At 39.0% G+C, this 22,659-nt stretch overlaps 1 protein-coding gene across 1 annotated transcript in view; it reads left to right on the top strand.

The window, feature by feature from the left end:
• grik5 (glutamate receptor, ionotropic, kainate 5) overlaps positions 1-19,749 on the top strand; it is a 71,841-nt gene extending 52,092 nt beyond the window's left edge. Inside the window, exons 3-20 of the mRNA XM_053625027.1 lie at positions 310-474; positions 660-757; positions 931-1,096; positions 4,239-4,417; positions 5,397-5,450; positions 5,758-5,919; positions 6,179-6,331; positions 7,620-7,724; positions 7,814-7,921; positions 8,048-8,251; positions 8,369-8,482; positions 11,694-11,803; positions 12,382-12,555; positions 12,798-12,963; positions 14,196-14,421; positions 15,945-16,073; positions 16,319-16,440; positions 17,131-19,749. Of these exons, the coding sequence (XP_053481002.1) occupies positions 310-474; positions 660-757; positions 931-1,096; positions 4,239-4,417; positions 5,397-5,450; positions 5,758-5,919; positions 6,179-6,331; positions 7,620-7,724; positions 7,814-7,921; positions 8,048-8,251; positions 8,369-8,482; positions 11,694-11,803; positions 12,382-12,555; positions 12,798-12,963; positions 14,196-14,421; positions 15,945-16,073; positions 16,319-16,440; positions 17,131-17,736 (3,041 nt within the window). The 3' untranslated portion in view covers positions 17,737-19,749. The remainder of the gene's footprint in view (positions 1-309; positions 475-659; positions 758-930; positions 1,097-4,238; positions 4,418-5,396; positions 5,451-5,757; positions 5,920-6,178; positions 6,332-7,619; positions 7,725-7,813; positions 7,922-8,047; positions 8,252-8,368; positions 8,483-11,693; positions 11,804-12,381; positions 12,556-12,797; positions 12,964-14,195; positions 14,422-15,944; positions 16,074-16,318; positions 16,441-17,130) is intronic.
• Positions 19,750-22,659: the final 2,910 nt, after the last annotated feature.

Here is a 22,659-nt window from a genome sequence, read left to right on the forward strand (position 1 = left end):
GATGCTGCAGCTGGAAATTCAAGTCTGTGTCAGAACATCATTGTCCTTCACTTCCTCTGAATCACCAAGCAGGGGTCTTTTAAATAGCCACTTTGTTCGGCCAAATCCACACTTTGCCTTTGGCCTTTGCTTGGCTGCTCTTACTGCCACCACATTAAGCACAGAATTTTCTGCCATGACCTTTTGGAGTTGGCCCTTGAGAGGCAAACTCACTGGCACAGAGTAAATGGTGCCCCCTCTCTCTCTCTCTCTCTCTCTCTCTCTCTCTCTATGTGTGTGTGTGTTTTGCTCCTCCCTCTGCCTGACCAGCGGCAATTTTGGATGACCGCTCTGCCTGTGGCCGTGGAGAGCGGTTGGCTTTAGCTTTAGCACGGGAGAACATCAACAGCATGCTGGAGGGACCAGCTCGTGCTCGCGTGGATGTAGAAGTCTTTGAGCTCCAGAAAGACTCTCAGTATGAGACCACAGACACCAGTAAGTCCCATTCACACATAAACACACTGAGAAAAAGGGAATTAAGAGTGAAATATATAAGGGCTATAAGGGTATTGGGCAGCTCTATCTATCAGTATGAATTGACCTTATTCGAAAGGAGGAGTGTGCTGACTGGGAAAAAAGACCCGAGGAAAGAGATCCCTACAGATTTTGTTTTCTTTTAGTGTGCCAGATTCTGCCTAAGGGTGTTGTTGCTGTGATTGGCCCCGCCTCCAGTCCTGCCTCAGGTTCTACTGTCAGTCACATCTGTGGGGAGAAGGAGGTGAGCCAGTGCATATTTTTGGTGTTTGATTGGTAATGCTTCCAGAATAGGATGAACAGTAACTATAGTAGGATGTATACCTGTGACTCTTTCAGTATTTCTGACCAATTCTGAACAAACTCTCTTATACTTCCTCTCTCCTCTCTTTTCTGTCCCTCTCTCTTTTTTCTCAGATCCCTCATGTGAAGATCGGTCCTGAGGAGACTCCACGGCTGCCTTACCTGCGTTTCGCGTCCGTCACATTGTATCCTAGCAACGAGGATCTGAGCTTGGCCGTGGGTGCCATCCTACGCTCTTTCAGCTACCCATCAGCCAGTCTGGTCTGTGCCAAGGCTGAGTGTGAGTCTTTGATCTTTGCTCTCTCCATCAGCATGTATGACCTGCCCAGGAGCTCCACACATGTCAAAATGCCTTTCCAGATGAGTCACCATAGGGATTGTATGGCCACTCAGCTTTCAGACTGAAAAATATTTGATGTACAGCAAGTAGAGACTCTCATGATTCTGGTTTGAATAATTAATGTGCTACAATAAGATGTTTGTTAATTAACTCTAACTGTATCTCAATATATGTGAACCATTGTGAATGTAAAATGTAGGAATAAATGAGGGAAGCTCTGTAAAATGTTCCCTCTGCTCTTCATCCATCCCTCCACTAAATATGGATTCAGATGAGCGCTGGTCAGCCATGGCAGAGGAATGTCCCTGCACAACAGTGCATTGTGTGTGAAGCTTGGAAGCCTTACATAATGATTAAATTCTGCCCTGTATTGTACTGCCTGAAAATATTTACATTAGTTCAGTATATTCATTATTATTAGTTCAATTAAGCAAGTGTGAGCATTTGTGAGATCGTCAATTCACATGGCTTGGCTCTGACCTAGTTGGCTGCACTGTGGTTGCCATGGCAGCAGAGTAGGTGCAACTTGCCATTCATCAAGCTCATTTAAAATGGTGGCAGGAGATGGAGAGACAGGCCAGTGGACCCTGCACCACACTCCTGCTTTGTGCTGCGTATATATATATATATATATATATATATATATATATATATATATATATATATATATATATATATATATATTAGAGGTGCACCGATACTACATTTCTCAGCCGGTACCGATTATTCAGAGTAATTTCGGCCGATACAGATAGTTCTGCCTTTTATGCCTTCTTTAAAATTAATAATTAATTCCACAATTCTGAAAGAAATGCAAATAAAAACTTTATTCTCTCCATTTCAACAAGTTGTTTCACAGTAACTGGTCTCATAAACAGAAAACACATTACTCAAATTAACATTAACACATGAACTAAATTCTGAAGATTAAAGTAAGATTTCTTAACTTATTGAATGTTATTAATTCATATTAAGATTGACTGAATTCTAAAAAACCTCCTGTTGGTCTCACATTCACTCACCACAAACAAAAGCATTTCTACTTCATCATTGAACATCAAACTGGTAATATATAATATCAACTTTTTTTTTGATTATATTAACTCATATTAACATTAACTGGATATGAAATATACTACTCTACAAATATATTTTTCTGTGCAATATAGACTTTTTTTGTCAAATCATCTTCATTTAAATCTTTCAACCGTGTACTGGCCCTTCAATTCAGGGTGAGAATCGCCGGAGCGACAAAAAATAGACTCGACACCGAAACTCCCGCTTCCCAATTCGCTGCTGCTCACTTCCAGTGTAAAATTTTAACAGTGCAGAGATTACAAACTGCAGTTTTGTCATCGTCCCACACAAGAGACATCATCTTTACACACAGCATGAAATCGATGTGTTTTCCCGCCCTCTTTTGATTGACAGGATATAATCGGCCCTGATCATCTGATTTTTTGAACTAAAAATAGCCTTTACTGTTCGATACCGATTATTGGCCGATACATCGGTGCATCTCTTTTTATATATATATATATATATATATATATATATATATATATATATATATATATATATATATATATAGAGAGAGAGAGAGAGAGAGAGAGAGAGAGAGAGATAGAGAGATAGAGAGAGCACTTGCTCTCTCTCTCTCTCTCTCTCTCTCTATATATATATATATGTATGTGTGTGTGTGTGTGTGTGTGTGTGTTTTGTATTTGTGTGTGTGTGATGCACAGTCATTAATTAATGAGAATATGTTCATTTATTTCTCATTACAACCCAGTCATTATTCTGCCCTCTGATTGGACACGCTGGCGATCACCTCTGATTCGGCACACTCTATTTGATCTCTGTGTCTGCCTTTATGTGTTAGTGCAAATGGGCACATGAGAGGGGAGCCATTATACATCTGATTTAACAGCGTCCAGTCTGACCACAAGATGGCCACCTCTCGGACACATGCACCTGTTACACTTGTGTGCGTTATTCAGTGAACACTGTAGGAATACTTATTCAGGACTTCAGTGAGGGGGGATGATGAAGGTCTTGCATTCTGTTGAAAGTTTGCAAGAGAATTCTAGATCTGACCTTTGAGGCGCAATTCTGAGAACAACAATGAAAGTAGGAGGATAAAGCAAGTGGTCCAAAAAAAAATGTATATCCTTACTGCACTTGCTCTCTAGCTCTTAATAAACCCACAATCCATAATCCAAGGACATTATTATTGTCCTTTATTATTTTTTTTTTATATGTGACTGCAGTTAGAAAGGTGTACTATTCTTAGACACATCTTCATCTTTGGTTTTATTATTCAGTTATTCAGCTTAAAGCACATTATTCAGTAACTTATGCATTATTCAGCAAAATGTATGAGGGATGCTAGTCCTGACCTGCCTACAGATTGATAGGTTTTGTTAGTGGAGTATGGCAGGGCTTTGGGACAGACGTGAAGGGGTTTCACTGTCCTAACAGAATTGGCTAATGGATTCCTCTGAATGAGGGCAGGTAGTAAGGAGTGATAAGGGCAGAATTTCTCTGGACAAGAATGTAATGATTGCAAATAGTGGAGTTTGTTCTCAGAGCACTTGCTTGTTGACTGTTAGGATTTATTTACTTTCTGTTGTTCATCACCTTCAGTTTTCATTGTGCAGTGAGTGGAATGTGAGAGAACGAGGAAGAGAGAACGAGAGAGAGAGAAGCTGAAAGATGGCATGAATAGTACTAATACGCAAAAAAGAGAGTCCGTGAAATCCACTGAGAATATATCTGGGAAGGGTTGCTGCAGGAATCAGTGAGTGGGTGAGCGAGAGAGAGGAAGATACAGGAAGGGGGAGATGGAGAAGTGCTGGGGGAGTTAGAGAGAGAGAGAGAAAGAGAGAATGAGAGCATGTAAGTGAGCGCATTGATTTCTCTCCTCCCTCAAACTAATTAAAGTTTGGCACTGGGTTCACTGGCTCTCTCTCCGTACACACACTCCCATGAGAAGACAGCCGCTTATTTACATTTAATGCACACGCACACACATACACACACACATCCTCTTGTGATATCTTTAACCCCACCTGCTTTTCAGGTCTGCTGAGATTGGAGGAGCTGGTGAGGCGTTTTCTCATCTCCAGGGAAACACTGTCTGTCAGAATGCTGGATGATGATCTCGATCCCACATCCTTACTGAAAGAGATCCGCGATGATAAAATAGCTACAATCATCATTGATGCTAATGCTTCTGTGTCATACCTGATTCTGAAAAAGGTACACACACACACACACACACACACACACACACACACACACACACACACATAGTATGTTTGCCTTACTGTCCTTGTGAGGACATATTTATTACTGTAGCTAATTAATGCTATTTCAACACATAAGCCTAATCTTAACCTCAAGCTCAGTAATAAAAAAGGAAACCCTCTTTTAATTCTTTAAATAAAAGCTGCAGTTAAAAAAGATCATTTTCCTTGTCAGAGTCAGGAAAATTTGGGCAAAAGATATAATATAATATAATATAATATAAAAACTTATAATTTTTTTTAAATATATTTAATTGCAAACTGATCTGAAACAGCTGTTTTGATGTAAAAAAAAATGGTATATAAGTTTAAAATTGTGAAATCTTAACATTTGACAGTTTTTTTTTTTGTTTTGCCCTTCTTTTCAGTCTTAATGTTCAATTGTAGACATTATATAAAAAAATCTAACCCTTTTTTTAAATGCACTATTTTTAAACACTATTGTTTTGCTGGCATTTTGAGAGCAAACCTATATGAAGATATGTACCCCGTATCATAAAAATGCCTTCAAGAATTTTTTTGTCATAATACCCACCCCTCACACACACACACACACACACACACACACACACACACACACACACACACACACACCAACTTGGCAAAATGATTTGGGTTTGAGTTGCACCACACACATCGGGGTGTCCCCTGGTGGCTGTTGTAGTGAGAACTAATGCATTTAAATGGAGCTTGGTGATGGCTTCCTTCTGTTCCTATCATTCTCTCTCGCTCTCTCTTTCTCTCTCCTTTTTTATTTACAGCTACTGTAATTCAGCTCTGTTCACTTGTACTTGTACTGTGGTTGATTTTAAGCACATTGAATATGTATAGTACAACCTGCAGATGAAACGATTCTCTCCCCCTTTCACCTTCCTCATTCTATGTAAATACGCAATCCATGCTCTAATCTCTTCTTCTCTTTTCTTTTCTAGGCATCTGAGTTAGGGATGACATCAGCATTTTACAAGTACATCCTCACCACCATGGTAAGAAAGATTTGTTTTTTTGTTGTCTGCACTTTTTCAACCTAATTTTGTCTCTGGATTGGGTCTGGGATCTAAACCCCTTGACCTTGTTTTGCATTTCCTTCTTTTATTTATAATTTTTTTTTTAAAGCTCTCATTTACAACAACACCAGGGTACATACATATTTAAAAAAAAAAAAAAAAACAACAACAAAAAAAACAGGAAAAAGACAAAGGGAATAAAATATGTTAAGTAATACATGGTTATGCATGGACAGTAGGGCATGTGAGGCAGTTATGTTATGGCGATGTGTGTGTGTGCATGTAGGACTTTCCTTTGCTGTGGTTGGATGATGTGGTAGATGAGCACTCCAACATTGTGGGCTTCTCAATGTTCAACACCACTCACCCATTTTACCTGGAGTTTATCCGGAGCCTCAACCTGTCCTGGAGAGAAGGCTGTGACCTTAACCCATACCCAGGACCAACGGTGAGACACACACACGCACACACACATGCTAATTAAAGCTATGGTTAAATCTAAATCTAACTTTAACCTCAGTAGCTGAAAAGAAAGCTTTTGACACTTTTAGTTTTTTAACATTGCAGTTAAAAAATGCTGAAGTTTTGTTGTCCAGTCAAATATCAAAACCTTCAGATATTCCTATCTTTATGGAGACATTTGGTCTCCACTAAGATACAGTAACATTCACACACACACATTACTACTCTCTATGTGCTGTGCCTAGCTGTCTTCAGCTTTGCTGTTCGATGCCGTCCATGTGGTAGCGAGCGCCGTACAGGAGCTGAACAGAAGTCAGGAAATCGGAGTGAAACCCTTAAGCTGCTCCTCTCCGCAGATCTGGCAACATGGGACCAGTCTCATGAACTACCTGCGCATGGTCAGTGTGTGTGCGGATTTCCATTAGGCATGTTTCCACTACATGACCTTATTTAGAAACTTTAGAATACTACTTTCTGGAGTATCGGTTTTAGTTCTGAATGAGAGCCAGTTCCCAGGCTGTAGTTCCAGGAAACCTTTTAGTTTGTGCTGCAGAGTAGGTCATTTCAAAACCTTAACCCAATAGTGAGTGTGTATTTTGTACAATCCTTTAGTAGCATTTAAAAGCATTTAAATTTGGTAGCCCGTAAGTACAGAACACATTAACAAACAGTAAAATCAGAAATACACCAACATGAACTATAAATCTAGCCCATAGGTCCTTATTAAACAACACATGCTGGTGGCTGATTGGACGTGGCGTATGACTATTAAAGGGAACAGGAATTGCACATTTTCAGTCTTGCTATTAAAATGGTTTTACTGTGAAGTTACTTATATTATAGTGAGGAGTACTTCTTTCTTCTGAATAACACGGCCTCCTTTAGGCAGGTTTTCGGTATTTGCATACTCATAATACTGCCATGCAATATTGCCAGCATGTGTGAAATATCATCATATTATTCCCTTGATAAAATTTAAGCATGGATAAAGGTGTCAGTAGATTTATTTAGGCTCATAATTCCTTCGATTGTAAACATTCTCTGGTTCCCCATTTTCCATGGTCTTTCAGACCGATGTGTGGTGTAGCTAATCGGCAACGAGAATCTGATGTTCAATATGGACCTAGTTCTGAGTTTTTTGTTTTTTTGATTTCACATTTGTTGTTACGTTGGCTAATGTATTTTGCACTTATAGGCCACCGTAGTTACTGTATGTCATTTTAAAACTACATTTGTGCTGATGTCATTTGTCTGTAATTAAGGAAAAACAATGAAGAACATCTTCAATCTGAGCCCTTTCCATGGTCAGTGTGTTGTTGTGTTTTTGCTGTATGCCCAAATGATGTATCCGCGTCATAAGCCGCATCACTTATTTGTTATTTTAGATAACGGTCCCTGCAGTACAGTGGGAAACACAAATTAGTCAACTGTTTCTCAAAACTAAATGTGCTTGTAGTTTATAAATTGCTGGTTATTTTTCCTCTTTCTCTAGGAATGGGTTAAATAATTTCTCTGGAGGCCCAGATGGTCAACACTAGGCTCCCAACATACCTAAAACCACAAATCAGTATCACACATTGCATGCTACAGGTGGTAGCATGTTGGAGCTGTGAGAGCAGACCATCTCAGGGTTACCACTGCTCTTGGTTTTTATCTGTCATGCTTATCCTTTCTCTGTGCCCTCAGGTGGAGTATGATGGTTTAACAGGCCGTGTTGAGTTTAACAGCAAAGGCCAGAGAACCAACTACACCCTGCATATCCTGGAGAAACATAAATCAGGCCACAAACAGGTAACACGCGTTCACACCTCTCTGTATACAGTTCTTATTTTAGATAACGGTTGGTAATGTGTCTTCTGTGTTCTCTGTCTGTGTGTTAGATTGGTATTTGGTATTCTAACAACACCCTGGTCATGAACTCCACCAGTCTGGATATCAATGTCTCTGAAACTTTGACCAACAAGACCCTCATTGTCACCACCATACTGGTGAGATCTTACAGCACCACATGCACTATATGCACTGTGTGGTGGCCATTTTCTGAACTATGTGCTGTAACAAGGTTCTTACATCTAACTCACTGTGTGTATGTGTGTATGTGTGCGTATACACAGGAGAACCCGTATGTGATGAGGAAAGCAAATTATCAGGAACTAGAGGGGAATGAGCAGTATGAAGGCTTCTGTGTGGACATGCTGAAGGAATTATCAGACATTCTGAAGTTTACTTATCGAATCAAACTGGTAGATGACGGTCTATACGGAGCTCCAGAACCCAACGGTTCCTGGACTGGCATGGTGGGGGAGCTTATCAACAGAGTAAGTCCACACACATGTTTCATTTTCTGCATTTATCTTCCTTCATTTTTTAAATGCCTCGTTTCACACTACTGACGTTTCCTTTGTTCTTGCTCTCTTTCTCTTTATCTGGAGCAGAAAGCGGATTTAGCCGTAGCTGCTTTCACTATCACCTCTGAGAGAGAGAAAGTCATCGATTTCTCCAAACCTTTCATGACCCTGGGCATCAGTATTCTTTACCGAGTTCATATAGTAAGCTATAAAAAGATTTATATGCACACAATCACACACAGTCTCTGAGACTCTTGATTTAACTTGGCTGTTTCTGTAGTGGCTCGGCCTGTGATAAATATTCCCTCTACTTGTGAGAAAAAGCAAAGCCATAAATAGACATATTCCTCCGACGCAGGCATGTTGATGTAGTATTGGGGAAAATAGTGCTATATAAGTGAAGCTTGCTCTGATTTTCAGCATAAACGTCATTTACGTAGCACTATTCGAAAAGGCAAATATTTTTAGGGCTTTATAAGAAAAGTGCTACAATGAATTATTATAATAAAATTTGCAATTAGAAAAAAATATGTATGTTGCTGTTGCCCAGCTGATATGAACCAAGATCAGCAGTCATAAAGGCTTACTCCAACATACACCAGTTGGCTGCTGTAAAGTGGATAACATTTTTGCTGACACAAGGCTGTATTATGATACTTCCATTAGACTTTTCTGACTTGTTAAAAGTCACTTAATGTAATTTTGTTTTTATAGCTATACTGGTTCATTGTTGCTAGTGTGTCTCATTAGTCAGCAGTGTCTCATAGGTTTTTTACACTTGAGTTGTTTCATAATTGATCAGCATGTAAAACATCAAGATCAAGCATGCTCTAATTAAGTATAAGACAAAATATACAAAAAATCTTCACTGTTTTGATGTTACCATGTACATGGCATAGGGGATGTTCAGAGCATCTTTGGGTACTCACCTTTGTTCGGTTTTCAAATCACCCTAATTCAGCCACCTCACGTTATTTGCCAGGCAAAAAGCATTTGACGCATGGAGTTTTTAATGATTAACTGCACTTTAATAACTATTACTGCCACAGAATGATACAGGATAGTAATTAAATAAGGAATCCTAAATCTTAGTGGAACTTATTAACTGGTTGCATTCGGATTCCTAATGGGACTCTAAATGAGTGCATTATTAAAGGCAGGCGCACTTGGAGGGTAAATGTGTTAAGCCTATGGATAAAAGATAAATAAGCTGTAAAACATAAATATGTGGTGTGCTACAATCATTCAGTACGTTTACATGGACAACAATAATCCGATATTAACCCGATTAAGACAATACTCTGATTAAGAAACTAGCATGTAAACAGCGAATATTGATGACCTTAATCCGATTAAAGTCATACTCGAAGTATCGAATTAAATCGAATTAAGACATGTGGAGTATTCCTGTTTTAGTCGCATTTTCGACGTGCATTACAGACATGTGCACACCTTAATCACACTATTAATGTTGTGTGGAAGATTTCACTGAATTTTGTGACAGGACACGTACACACACACGGCAGTGCTCAACCGTTTGACGGCAAACAAGAGATCACGGCCACATCCGAAACTGCATACTTACCCACTATATAGTAGGCGAAATACATGCATTTCTATATACTCTATAGTATGTAAGTATGCGGTTTTGGTCGCAGCCCACGGCTTCAAGCAGTCGTCTATTAGCACGTACAGCATGACGAATAATTAACGGCACTTGAACCTTTTGTAAAATCAGAAATATGAAACTGTATACGGTTCCATAACGAAGACGAACTGTATGTCGATACGTGAAATTCTGGAGGGAACATCGGATGGCGTGACGTGGGGACATAATGACGTGCTGTTAATCGATCTATGTTCTATAACATGTAAAACGGGAACATTAAATGAATATTCTAAAAGCGACTCATGAAACACCTTAATCACAATATTGTCTTATTCAGAATAAGGTCAATAATTAGATTACTGCTGTCCATGTAAACGTAGTCAGTGTTACTTGACTCAGGTCATTGGAATTGATAAAAGCAGTGTTTATGACAGCTGATGCCTGTTTGAATAACCATTTATTTGAATACCTGTATATATGTAGGTTATGATATAGGGTTTGTATATATGCACGGCGCGAAATTGCGACTATCTGTGCAAACTCAAAATATATTTGGGAGCATTTATGCGATTGAAAATATTACTGCACAGTATGTGCCTACTGTGAGCTGATACAGTGACCGGTCCACCGTTCTACATTACATAACCAATTAAACTTCATCTTTACATGTCTTTCTTTTAGAATTGGATTCCACAATCAGCGCTGCACCGAGGTTAAAGTTAGGTTTATAACTGTGTAAGATTGTACCAAGATTATAGTCGTCTACTTCGCAGGATATCTAATGTATTGCATTGTTAGAATACAGTATGGATTTCGTATTTGATTTTTTTAAATAGCATATATATTATTAATCTCATACCTTTTTATTACTCATATAAACTTATTGTGCTATATAAAACCTAGTTGGTAGCAATTTACCGCAAACTTTACCGCGGTGCAACGCTGCACACCACCCTCCTGTCTCACACGCTGTATTCTGTTACCTGCTTCATATTCTCAACGCGTTGGTTAGCGTCGTGCGGATCGTGTGTATGTGATGCGCTCTACCATTTAAGGTCGGAATTCATAATCAGCTGTGTCTGAAGAAAGTCTCGGCTTCCAAATTATGTGTTTTTTAAATCACAAATTCCAACATTAAATGTTGTTTTGATGCTTTTTTTTTACGGTGCGTGAGTGTGGTAGAGCGTGGGCCAACTCAAAACTGCCGCAAGAAGCGCGAGTAAATGGATTATTGTCTCCTTGTCTTAAACACGTTTTATCGAAAAAATGAACATGAATGAACATCAGATGGTATGTAAAAAAAAAAAAAAATAGAGTAGTGCTTGCTGAAATTCATCATCTCTCATGTAATGACCCAACCTATGTTTTAACCGCAGGAGAGAAAAAAGTAACAAGAAATGGAAAGTGACTGAAATTGAACTGAACTGAAACACATGACAGATAGAAATGAAATACATTAATATATAGTTTAAACAGAGTTTTTAGTAGCTAAAGAACTGAAAATACACAGGTCATGCATAAACCTCCTGTAGACATTAATAAATGAAGATGATTAATTGTAGTTGTGATGCGCCTAACTTTTTAAAGTTGGGAGCACCAGTGCTACAAAGTAAAAAGAGTTAAGGTTGAGCCCTGATATGTCAGTTTTGTCATAAAAGGTGTCATTTAAGCTTCTGAATACTGCTTTACCAGTACACATTGCTTAGCTGTGATGTATGTATACAGTATATATGTATATTTCTCCTTTATTTTTTATTTATACTGTGTTTAATAAAGTATCTTCCACTTGTTTCTCCTCTTTAGGGTCGAAAGCCGGGTTATTTCTCATTCCTGGATCCCTTCTCTCCGGCCGTTTGGCTTTTCATGCTGTTGGCCTACCTGGCTGTCAGCTGTGTGCTTTTCCTCGCTGCTAGGTACACAAACACACACACACACATACACCTACACATTCCCACACTCGCTCACACATACCCCACCTCACAATCAGAGATAGTTGTTTATGTGTTTTGTAACCTCTAGTTTTCAGTGCTCTGTTTGTGTGGCATGTCTCAGAGTTGAGCACTGATATATATCTGATATCTAATATCTAATATTATAACTGTAACTATGCTACAGAATGCTTCATGTAACCATAAAACACTCCTGATAAGTTGCTACTCTGTGAACCACAGTCAATCAATCACAAGTCTCAGCCTCAGACACTCCGCCTACGGACCATCTTACATTTATTACACATTTAACTGGCCACAACTAACTGAATATATCTATCACACAAAATTAACTGTCTGTGGCTAGTCATTTGCAATGTCAATCAAATGCTCTTGTCCTGTAAGAAGAGGCAGCCAAATTGAGTGATTGGAAAAAAAAAATCTGCCAGACTCCAGCTCTATTTTAAGCATTGTGTTTACTGATGGATGGCTTGGAAGCAAGAAAAGAGACATTATATTCACATTTAGGTCACACTTTGTGTGTTTCTCTGTGTGCATCCTAGGTTAAGCCCTTATGAGTGGTATAACCCTCACCCGTGCTTGCGGGAACGCCGGGACCTGCTGGAGAACCAGTACACACTAGGAAACAGTCTGTGGTTTCCAGTGGGAGGCTTCATGCAGCAGGGATCAGAAATCATGCCTAAAGCTCTGTCTACACGCTGTGTTAGCGGAGTCTGGTTAGTGTGTATGTGTGTGTGTGTGTGTGTGTGTGTGTGTGTGTGTGTGTGTAGGTGCTTGCAACAGCATGTCATTTAATTAATTTCTTTCCAATCAGAGTTTCAGTGTATTTAAGGTTAAATATTATAAATGTTAATTATACTAATATAGTTAGATATAATAAAGGTCAAAATTGTTTTGCTTTCTAATCATTCATTCCTTCATATATACTTTTCTCTCTCTCTGTCTCTTTTCCTCTCAGGTGGGCATTCACTCTGATCATCATCTCCTCGTATACAGCCAATCTGGCTGCATTTCTGACAGTGCAGAGGATGGAGGTCCCCATCGAGTCACCCGATGACCTGGCAGACCAAACCAACATTCAGTATGGCACTATACATGGTGGGAGTACCATGACCTTCTTCATGGTACGATCCATATGATTCTCAAACACACTCTCTCTATTTAATACCAACAACCACACCACACATCCGCTGTGCGTATGGTAAGCGTGTATCAGGCGATGTTTCTGTTTGAGTTGGCATATGCTGGTGTTTGAAGGAGTGTTGTATTTTGTTTGTTGATTTGAGTCACTCTTGGCACAGTGTGTTGTTGTAGCAGGTCTTGTTTGCTTGTGTAAGGCCTTGACATTCTGTGTGTGTTTGTGTTGTTGTCTCTGATTGTGTATGATACATAATTTCTGTTTAAACTATATTTGTATAAAGATAACTGCAAACTTAGCTGGGATTTAATGCTTGGCATTTAGATTAAGAAACTTTTTTATTCCATTTGGAACAGCTCAGTTCAATCTCATTTCATACAGTGAAATTCTGTTCAGTAACTACTTCAGACAACACACGCATAAACAAGCTGGAAACAAACTGATTCTAATATCTATTACATTATTAACACACATTGGGCCTCAATTATCACGCTGGATATGAATGAATTTACTCAGAAATCATTCACAAGAGCATTTACACACAAAAAATGTGGTATTTATGAAAATCCAGTTAGTTCACAAACATGTTGTAGTAGACTAACTAATGCGAACCTCAATTAATAGGCTTCAAATTATTTAATTGGCATTTAAAATGTATTTCAATTACACACGATTTTACTGAACCTTTTGAGAAACTCAGTCAGTTTATATAAATGAATTGAAAGACTGCAATCTAAACTAAATCCATAAAATAATGAACTATTAAATTAAAAGATAAGACTACCTATTTAATTAGGACAAAAAAATGGCACCCTGTAAAAGGAGAACATAGTCTGTATGCTGAAATCGCATTAATACAAGAATTAACTTACATTGAGGGTGCGTTTTTTTTTTTTTTGGCATTTTGTTGTCTCTGTGAGCTTTTTATGATTTTTTTTTTCTAAAGTCACCAAAACTTTTGCAAATCTGGTGGCAGGCCCATGAAAACATTTTCACACAACTTTATGAAAGATTGAAAAATGAGGCCCAGTGTATGTAAAACTTCACTCTTCATTTCTCCTTTCCTCTTCACAAGGATAAAAAATGTGTTGTTAAAAAAGTTCCCGTGTATCATGTATCAGCAAGCTAAGGACTGTTTCAAAAAAGTGCAAAGTTGCTAGAACAGTGACAAGGACAAATGTCTGTCACAATTACTTTTCATCTCTGTCTCCGTTCCAGAACTCGCGTTACCAGACATACCAGCGCATGTGGAACTACATGTACTCCAAGCAGCCCAGTGTGTTTGTGAAGAGCACAGAGGAAGGCATTGCTCGTGTACTGAACTCTAAATACGCCTTTCTTCTGGAGAGCACCATGAATGAGTACCACCGCAGTCTCAACTGCAATCTCACACAGATTGGGGGACTGCTGGACACCAAGGGCTATGGCATTGGCATGCCTCTTGGTGAGAGAGAGAGAAACACTGTAGGGACATATTCAATGAGTGCAAGTTAAATTGGAGGTTAATGGGGCTGTTTGTTAATCTTTTGTGCAGGATGCATTGATGCTAAGACAGTTTACAGCCTAAGCCTAAGCCTTGAAAATGTATTGTATAATCACATCATGCTGTCATTACAAAAATATATTAAAAACATATATAAATAAAACCAAAAGTTGTAACCAAATGTGTTGAAATGGCAAGGCCAATTCTTTTGTTTTTGCAATATACTGAATACATTTGGGTTTAAGATCAAAAGATGAATATGAGACAATAGTTAATTTCAGCTTTCAGCTTTTGTTTCCTGATATTTACATCTAGATGTGTTAAACAACTTATAACATGACACCTTTGGTGTCAGACCACACGATTTTAGGTTAGCAAAAGTATTAGAACAGGTAGTTGCAAAGTAAATAACACGTAATATTTGTTTGCACATTCAGCCTCCTCTTCAGGGGGTGAAATGCTGCTCAGCTGAATTACAGTCGGGTGATTGACTTTGCCAGTCTAAAACCTTCCGTTTTCCCCCCTGATTAAGTCCTTTGTTGTTTTGGCAGTGTGTTTTGGGCAATTGTTTTGCAGCATGATGAAGTTGCTCCCAATTGTAGATTGGATGCATTACTGTGTAAATTGGCAGTTGTTTCTGTAGAATTCTGAATTCATTGTATCTTGTAGTATGACCTCTATATGTCTGCCTCTATATTTCTGATGACACTAACTGTTGTTTTTGGAGTTTTCTTCAAAGATCTCACAATGTTTCTGTCATCAACTGCTGTTGTTTTCCTGGGCCTACGTATTCCATGTCTAGTTGTTAGTACACTAGTGGCTTCTTTCTTTTTCGAGACATTCCAAATGGTTGTATTGGCTGTGTCCAATGCTTTTGCAATTTTCCATCTTGTCCCAGCTTCAAAATGGCTTGCTTTTCTCCCATAGATAGCTCTCTGCTTTTGGATGGGACTGTATCTATCAATATATAATCAAGTGTAGTTTCATTATCTAGCTCGAAGAATTTAGCTTTCTATCTTCAAACAAGCCCCTGAATGATGTTAAAATTTTCTGGCTATTTACTGTCTATCATAGTGGTCAATGTATTTTCTTTATGCCATGTGGTGTGTGCATAGAAACATTTTATTTCTGAGTCAGAGGAGATATAGAGAACTGAGTGGAATCTCAGAGTCCTCATCTCAGAATTCCAACAAAAAATTGCACACCCACAAAATGTATTGTCAATGTATTGGCACAAACATGACCAAATGAATTTCACCTTGCACAGGTGACAATTTTTCTGCTCTGTGCAACCAGGGGTAAAGGCATCCAAGCCAATCTACTATTCACATATTCATAAATAGAGTGAGACAAAGATGGAATCATGCCAAGAAGGCCAGGACTGGAAAACAAAACAAATACTATATTTCGATTTATCTCAGGAATGTGTTTTGTATGTCATATTGCCATCACTCTCTATCACACACTCTCCCTCTTTTTCTCAGGCTCTCCCTTCAGGGATGAGATCAGTCTGGCTGTTCTGCAGCTGCAAGAAAATAATAGGCTGGAGATTTTGAAGAGAAGGTGGTGGGAGGGAGGGCAGTGCCCCAAAGAGGAGGACCACAGAGCTAAAGGTATGACCATTCTCACATTATTTTGTGGATCAGGAGAAATCCTTGCTTAATGTCAATATGCTTCTCTATAATTCATTCAGGTCTTGGCTCTAAGCATAACAGGAATTAATAACGTGTGTGCATGCTGGGGTGTCGATTCAAAGAAAAGATATCTGGGTATTTTTCTGGTTCCAGCCAACATTTCTGTTGTGTGTAAGAAAGGATGTGTATGTTTAATAAAGTGTGTGTGTCTTTATGTATTGCAGGTCTAGGAATGGAGAATATTGGTGGGATCTTTGTGGTATTGATCTGTGGATTGATCATTGCTGTGTTTGTGTCAGTGATGGAGTTTGTGTGGTCCACACGGCGCTCTGCTGAAACAGATGAGGTATGATTTCTCTCTTCAAACCCAAATGGAGGCTACCACAGCCAGTCACCATTGCATGTACGGTACCTGTGTACAGTAATGTACAGTAATTGGCATTGTGTAGCATAATGGGTAGGTTATGAGGTTGGGAGTGTGTACAGTACTACACTCTTTAAAACAATTATGGAACTTTGCAAAGAAAACCTTACAGAAAACCTTTAAAGATTCCTGTTTTATAGGCATAAGCTTTTATAGGGCAGGAATCTCTAGGCACCTAACAATTTGACTCTATTTAGACTCAGTGTGAAAAGATGTTACCATAAAACAATTATTTCTAGATATTTTTTTGCTTACATTATGATTTTTTAACCATTAATATCATATTTTACTTTTATTCACATAACATACAGTAAGTCTTAAAACTACTTCTGGGACAGGTGACCCCTTTGTTCCTTCCTTAAAATGAGTTTGAATAAAATCACATATTTTTAGACTACTCATAAAATTAAATATAAAAAACAGAAGTGTTTCTTAAATGCAATAACACTGTATATGTGCAGTAAAGAACAGCTTTAACGACAGTATTTCCTCCAGAAGGAAGTATGTATTTGACTGAAGCCTACACTAGCAATTTTTTTGTTGATGTTAGTAGGTTCATAGATTATTATTAACTTTCATGCATTTGCTTTCCTACCATTCTCTCTTTCACAGGTGTCTGTGTGTCAGGAGATGTTGAACGAGTTTCGGAATGCTGTGTCATGTAAGAAGAGCTCTCGTTTGCGCCGACGTCGGCCTCTATCAAGCTCTTTAGCCCTGCGACACCCGGCCCGCCTCAGCTTGGGGGCCTCACGTCCCCTGCGCCTGGTCAGAGAGATGCGCCTCAGCAATGGCAAGCTCTACAGTGGTGCTGGGCCTTTAACAGGAGGCTCTGGAGGTGCAGGAGGCCCCTCAGAGCTTGGTCCTGGACCTCAGCGTCTCTTAGAGGAGCCTCTGGGGGCCAAGAGTACACCCGCAGGGCCTCTAGGCCCCCCTGCAGTGACTGTGCCTCTACCACGAGGCTGCACTCATGTACGAATTTGCCAGGAGTGCCGGCGCATACAGAGCCTACGTACAACCTCGTGCTCCCGCATCCCTCCATCCTCGGCACCGCTGCCTCGTCTAGCTCCGCCCCCGCCACGCTCCTCCTCCAACACAGACAGCGAGGGGGGTGGCGGGCCTAGCCCGCGCCGAAGAGGCCACTCCCCTCCTCCGAGAGCCTGTGCACTCCCACCCCCTCAGAGCACCGCAAATACAGACCTACTGGGAGGCCAGGACTGAGAGAATGAGAGGGAGAGAGACAGAGACAGAGGGAGGAGTTCAGGAACGGACAGATTGGGGACATACTGCTCTGCAAGGACAATTCAACATGTGGATCAGGATGACAAAATGTAGAAGAGGGACTTGAATGTTTTCATCGGAGTCTGGTCCTCCCACTTCCTCCTCTGTGTTTTGTCATGTCTGGATTTGCTATTTTAGATGTGTGGAAATCACTATAGACATATCACATAAAGAGAAACAAAATGGTGGTCTCTTTTCATACTGCAGTGACATTGGAAGCTGAAGATGAATGTGTAATGCAGAGATACTTCACCTCCCCCTGAACTGCAGCTCCCTGGCACAAAGACTCCCTCGAGCTGAACTTTCTGGCTTCTCCTAAATGAGAGCACACACCATCAAAAGAGGATGTTTAATCTATGTTAAATGTACTACAATCTGAAAAAAAAATGAAGGGACACTCCAAATAGACTGATCCATTCTCTCAGTTTTTTTCTTTACTAGGTTTATTATTATTAATGTTGTTATTTTTATTTTCCGTCTACCTTGTTTAATTCCCCAGGCTTACTTTTGCTAGGTTAAAAATGAAAAGGTAAAGAACTACAGGTATTTTATAAATTATGGACCGTTATTAAGATGGATTAATTGTATGTTAAGGCCTGAATACACTCAGGAGACATGATGAGCTATTCCTTTGTTACTTTGCAACAACATACTGAAGATTATGCACAAGGGTCAACAGTTTAGTTTGAGAAGGACGCAAAGGTAAACTCTGATACTGTTTATCAATGCAGTAGAGCCAGTTGAGCTGATGTATGGTTCTGGTAGATCAGCTTGACTATTCAGTTATTTGGTTTTTTTTTGGTCTGTTTTATACTTGAAGTGATAGTTAACATGGTTTCACCGAAAAACACTATCGTACCTACACCTCAACTGGAGTGAATTGTTTTTCTTTTTTCTTTTCTTGGAGTGTTTGTGGGGAATTATGATTTGAGGTTAAACTGATTTTGCCAAATGTGTATTACACATCAATGCAAAGTTAACAGTACTGGTACATTTGTTTCATAATTTCGTAACCTCTGCCTTTTCCTTTTGACCTCATTTGATATTTTTACAAGTTCATCGTTTTGCTCTTTTTTCCCCCCGTTTTAATTACTCTATTAATTTACACGCTCTTGCTATAAACTGACCCTGTTATCCTCTTAAGGGAAGCAAGCAAAAGCTAATGAGAGTGGAATTATTTCCTAAACCAAGAAATGTTCATGGCAAGTCCTTAGTAGCATCTAAACCTTATTTTAAACAGAATGGTAGTGTAAAGGATAATGCCATTAATTACTGCTTTATAGTACATCATGTTGGGATAAAGTGTATTACTTTACTCACACGATCTTACTAGAATGAGTGCAAAATCAGACCGTATGTAAGCTTTAGTGTATTCAGGCCTTTAGAGATAAAATGACCAGCTACCATATAGATGACTTTGTAAATATACAGTTACTGAATGCAGTCCACAGTTCGTCAGGCTCTCTTTACTTGCCCATCAGTGAAAAGGTGCAACCACAGGATCACTGCTAATAAGGTATTATGTAGATGGTCTGCCAAGACACTGACATGGAATCTGGCTTGTTAGTAAGTATTGTGATGGTGTAATGATATACACCAAGTAATTGTATACCTACAAAGTGACCTACCTGTGGATCTACCTGATAAAACGGCCAATGCATGTAGGTATAAATGAACTAACTAGTGCCTGAGTGTATTGGACCACTCTTGTATAAGCAGCTAACATGATGTACATGATAGTCATAGCTGGTCAGCTGGTTGTCATATCTCCTACTGCCTGATAGTGGCATTTCAAACAACAAAAATGAGCTGTTGTAATTCAATCTCTACAGACATGCATATATTTTTTCCCCTGTCATCATAACAAATTAAATTTAACACGTAAGAGTTAATGGCAGGTTAAGGATAGTACAGAAACCATACATTCCTAAAGAGATCCAAGGGGAATCGAACCATTCTATGTTTTAAATTTCTCTGCTCTATGTTCTTTTTTCAAATTTCTACTACTGTGCAATGGTTTATCAAAAGATGGTCATGAATATTAATATGATTATATTGTTGTTATTATAAGTACTTCTACTGAAGTGGAGGAGTCATTTGGGTTGTATATGAGGGGGTCAAAATTTAAGTGTAGGGATGAGGGTCTGCTACTGAGTGACCACCTGATGTTAAAACTATAGACAAACAGATTTCTTTGGAATAAAGAATACATCAATCAGTCTTTAATGATATTGGGGTTTGTGTGTGTGTTTGAAGGGGATTCTGAGGATTTGGGTCTAAATTGACATAAAGATTGTTACAACCTGAGGGTCGTATATCTTGTTTGGTGTGTGTTTTCACACAGGCAAATATGTCCTTCTATTTAAAAAAAAAAATTGTTTTTCTCACCAATTATTTGTGACTATTTTCTGAGTCATAATTTTCATGCATTCCAGTGGGCAACAATACTTTAAATTCAACATAATTTCGGAATGAAAGCATGAAGTATAAAACTCACTGTGATGTACAGTATATGTGGTATTATATATTTTTAGTAATCAAGGGGTTTCTGATGCCTGCTCTACTCACAGGACTGAACAACACCAGCTAAGAACAGAATGTTGTTGCTAGGAGACAGAGACTGTCCGTTCTTCATTCACTCTCTACTGACAGTATTTTCAGTTTCTTCACAGGTCATCTTTAGCGAGTGATCTGATTTTGTTTACAAAATCAACACATAATAAGTGGACTTAAGTGGATTTAAATATAGTAATACTAAATTGAATGCTAATATGATCAAGGCCAAGGTGGTAATACAGTATATTCAATACCATATCTTCTTTCTTTTAACTACTTTGGGTTTTCATGGTTTAAGAAACCGTTAGACTAGAATAAACACTGAAGTAATTGCAATTTTCCTCCAACACTGCATTCTGGTTGATCGTCTTTGCTGGACCAAGATTGATACCTCTTAAATAGATGCCTATTCATTAAATACACCCAGTTTGCACACTGGGATTCAAGGTCCTAAACCTGCATTTTTCCTAAAGTTAATTCATAAACAGCATTTCGACTAGTAATTAAAATGCTTTCTATCAATTGCATATACGATGTCTGGTTTGACAGAAGGGTTTAGAAAGTTAAATCAGCTGTTCACATTAGTTTGTCATTAGCCTATTGTTAATCAATGCTTCAGATAGACAGTAGCATCTATTGTTTTATCTTACACAAGCAAAGGCTTGCGATGTTCAAATGGTTTGTGGCAATTTTCTAACAGCAAAATAGTGTCAGTCTGTGTGCTAACATTTCAGGAAATGTACATGATGGTAAGTCAAACCCCTTTTTTTCTTGATATCATTAATTTGGTTGTCACTGTGGTAATTCTGGTTAGTTGGAAATTGAACTGTGTTGAAATATCCTGTAAAGAGATACTTAAAACAAATGGTTAGAAGTGTGGGGGGCACAGTGGCTTAGTGGTTATCATGTTTGCCTCACACCTCCGGGTTTGAGGGTTCGATTCCCACCTCTGCCCTGTGTGCCTGGAGACTGCATGTTCTACCTGAACTTCAGGGGTTTCCTCCAGCTACTTTGGTTTCTTCACCCAGTCCAAAGACATTGGAGGCTGATTGGCATTTCCAAATTGTCTGTGGTGTGTGAATGTGTGTATGATTGTGCCCTTTGATGGGTTGGCATCCCATCCAGGGTGTCCCTCGCCTTGTTCCCTGAGTTCCCTGGGATAGGCTCCAGGCTCCCCGTGACCTTGTGTAGGATAAGTGGTATGGAAAATGGATGGATGGTTAGAAATGTACTTTAGAATTCTTCTGGGATGTCTACAAGTAAAACGTTCAGTAAATATTCAACAAGTAGCGAAGTAGTGAAGTTAAATAAAAAAAAGACAATTTAGGAAGTTAGTAATAATCTTCAGAAATAAGCTTAATAACCCTACGTTTGTTTCATAAAAATACCAGAATAAGAAATATTCACCTATATTCATGATGCACTTCTTGAGATTTTAACTTCGAAGGTTCCTAAAACCATACGTTCAGAAAACATTCTGCTAAAGTAAAATCATTAGCTGGGTATGCAGCCTTATATTGGGATATTATAAAAAGGTTTTCCAAGCTTAACTCTGTTCCAAAATATTCCGGAGTTTCACAGTTTGAGAATGTTAGGTTACTTTTTGCAGAATCTTTTTAAGATTCTGTGGCACAGCTAAAAGCAAACACATCTGTGAAAAAAACATGAAATATAATACCCAGATGGTGTGTTTTGAGGAAATACCTGGCCCATAGTGGAAGAGTTTAAGTTTTAGGTGATGGAAACAGAGAGCATGGATCAGTAGGGATTGCAGCAGACTGTAGTGTTGAATCAGGAGCTACGTTTCTTAGGGAAAAAAAACCCCTCTGTTTACCGATAAATCAACATCCCTCTCCTCAACCTATGGTCATGAGCTGTGTGTAGTGACAGGAAGAATAAGGTTGTGAGTACAGATGGTGGAAATAAGGTTTCTCTGCAAACTTACTGTCTCTGATACGGTGAGAAGGTTGGAAATCCTGGAGAAACTATGAGTATAGCTGCTGCTCCTCTGAATTGAGCCAGATGAGGTAGTTTGGGATAATTAAACGGATGCCCCCCAGTCGGCTCCAAGTAGAGCTGTCTATATTCTGTGATCAGTCATGTCCCACTGGACGGACACCCCAGGGCAGACTGAGGACCAGCTGGAGAGATTATATCTCACAATTGGCTTGGGGACAACTTGGTATTTCCCAAGAGGAACTGGAATCTGTGGCTGGGATTAGACAAGTCTGGCTGACCTTCTCAACCTGTTGCCTCGGTGAACCCCATGCTGCGTGGAAGGAAATTAATTTATTAAAAACAAAGCAA

This window comes from Ictalurus furcatus, chromosome 1 (genome assembly GCF_023375685.1).
Source record: "Ictalurus furcatus strain D&B chromosome 1, Billie_1.0, whole genome shotgun sequence".
NCBI classification, from domain to species: Eukaryota; Metazoa; Chordata; class Actinopteri; order Siluriformes; family Ictaluridae; genus Ictalurus; species Ictalurus furcatus.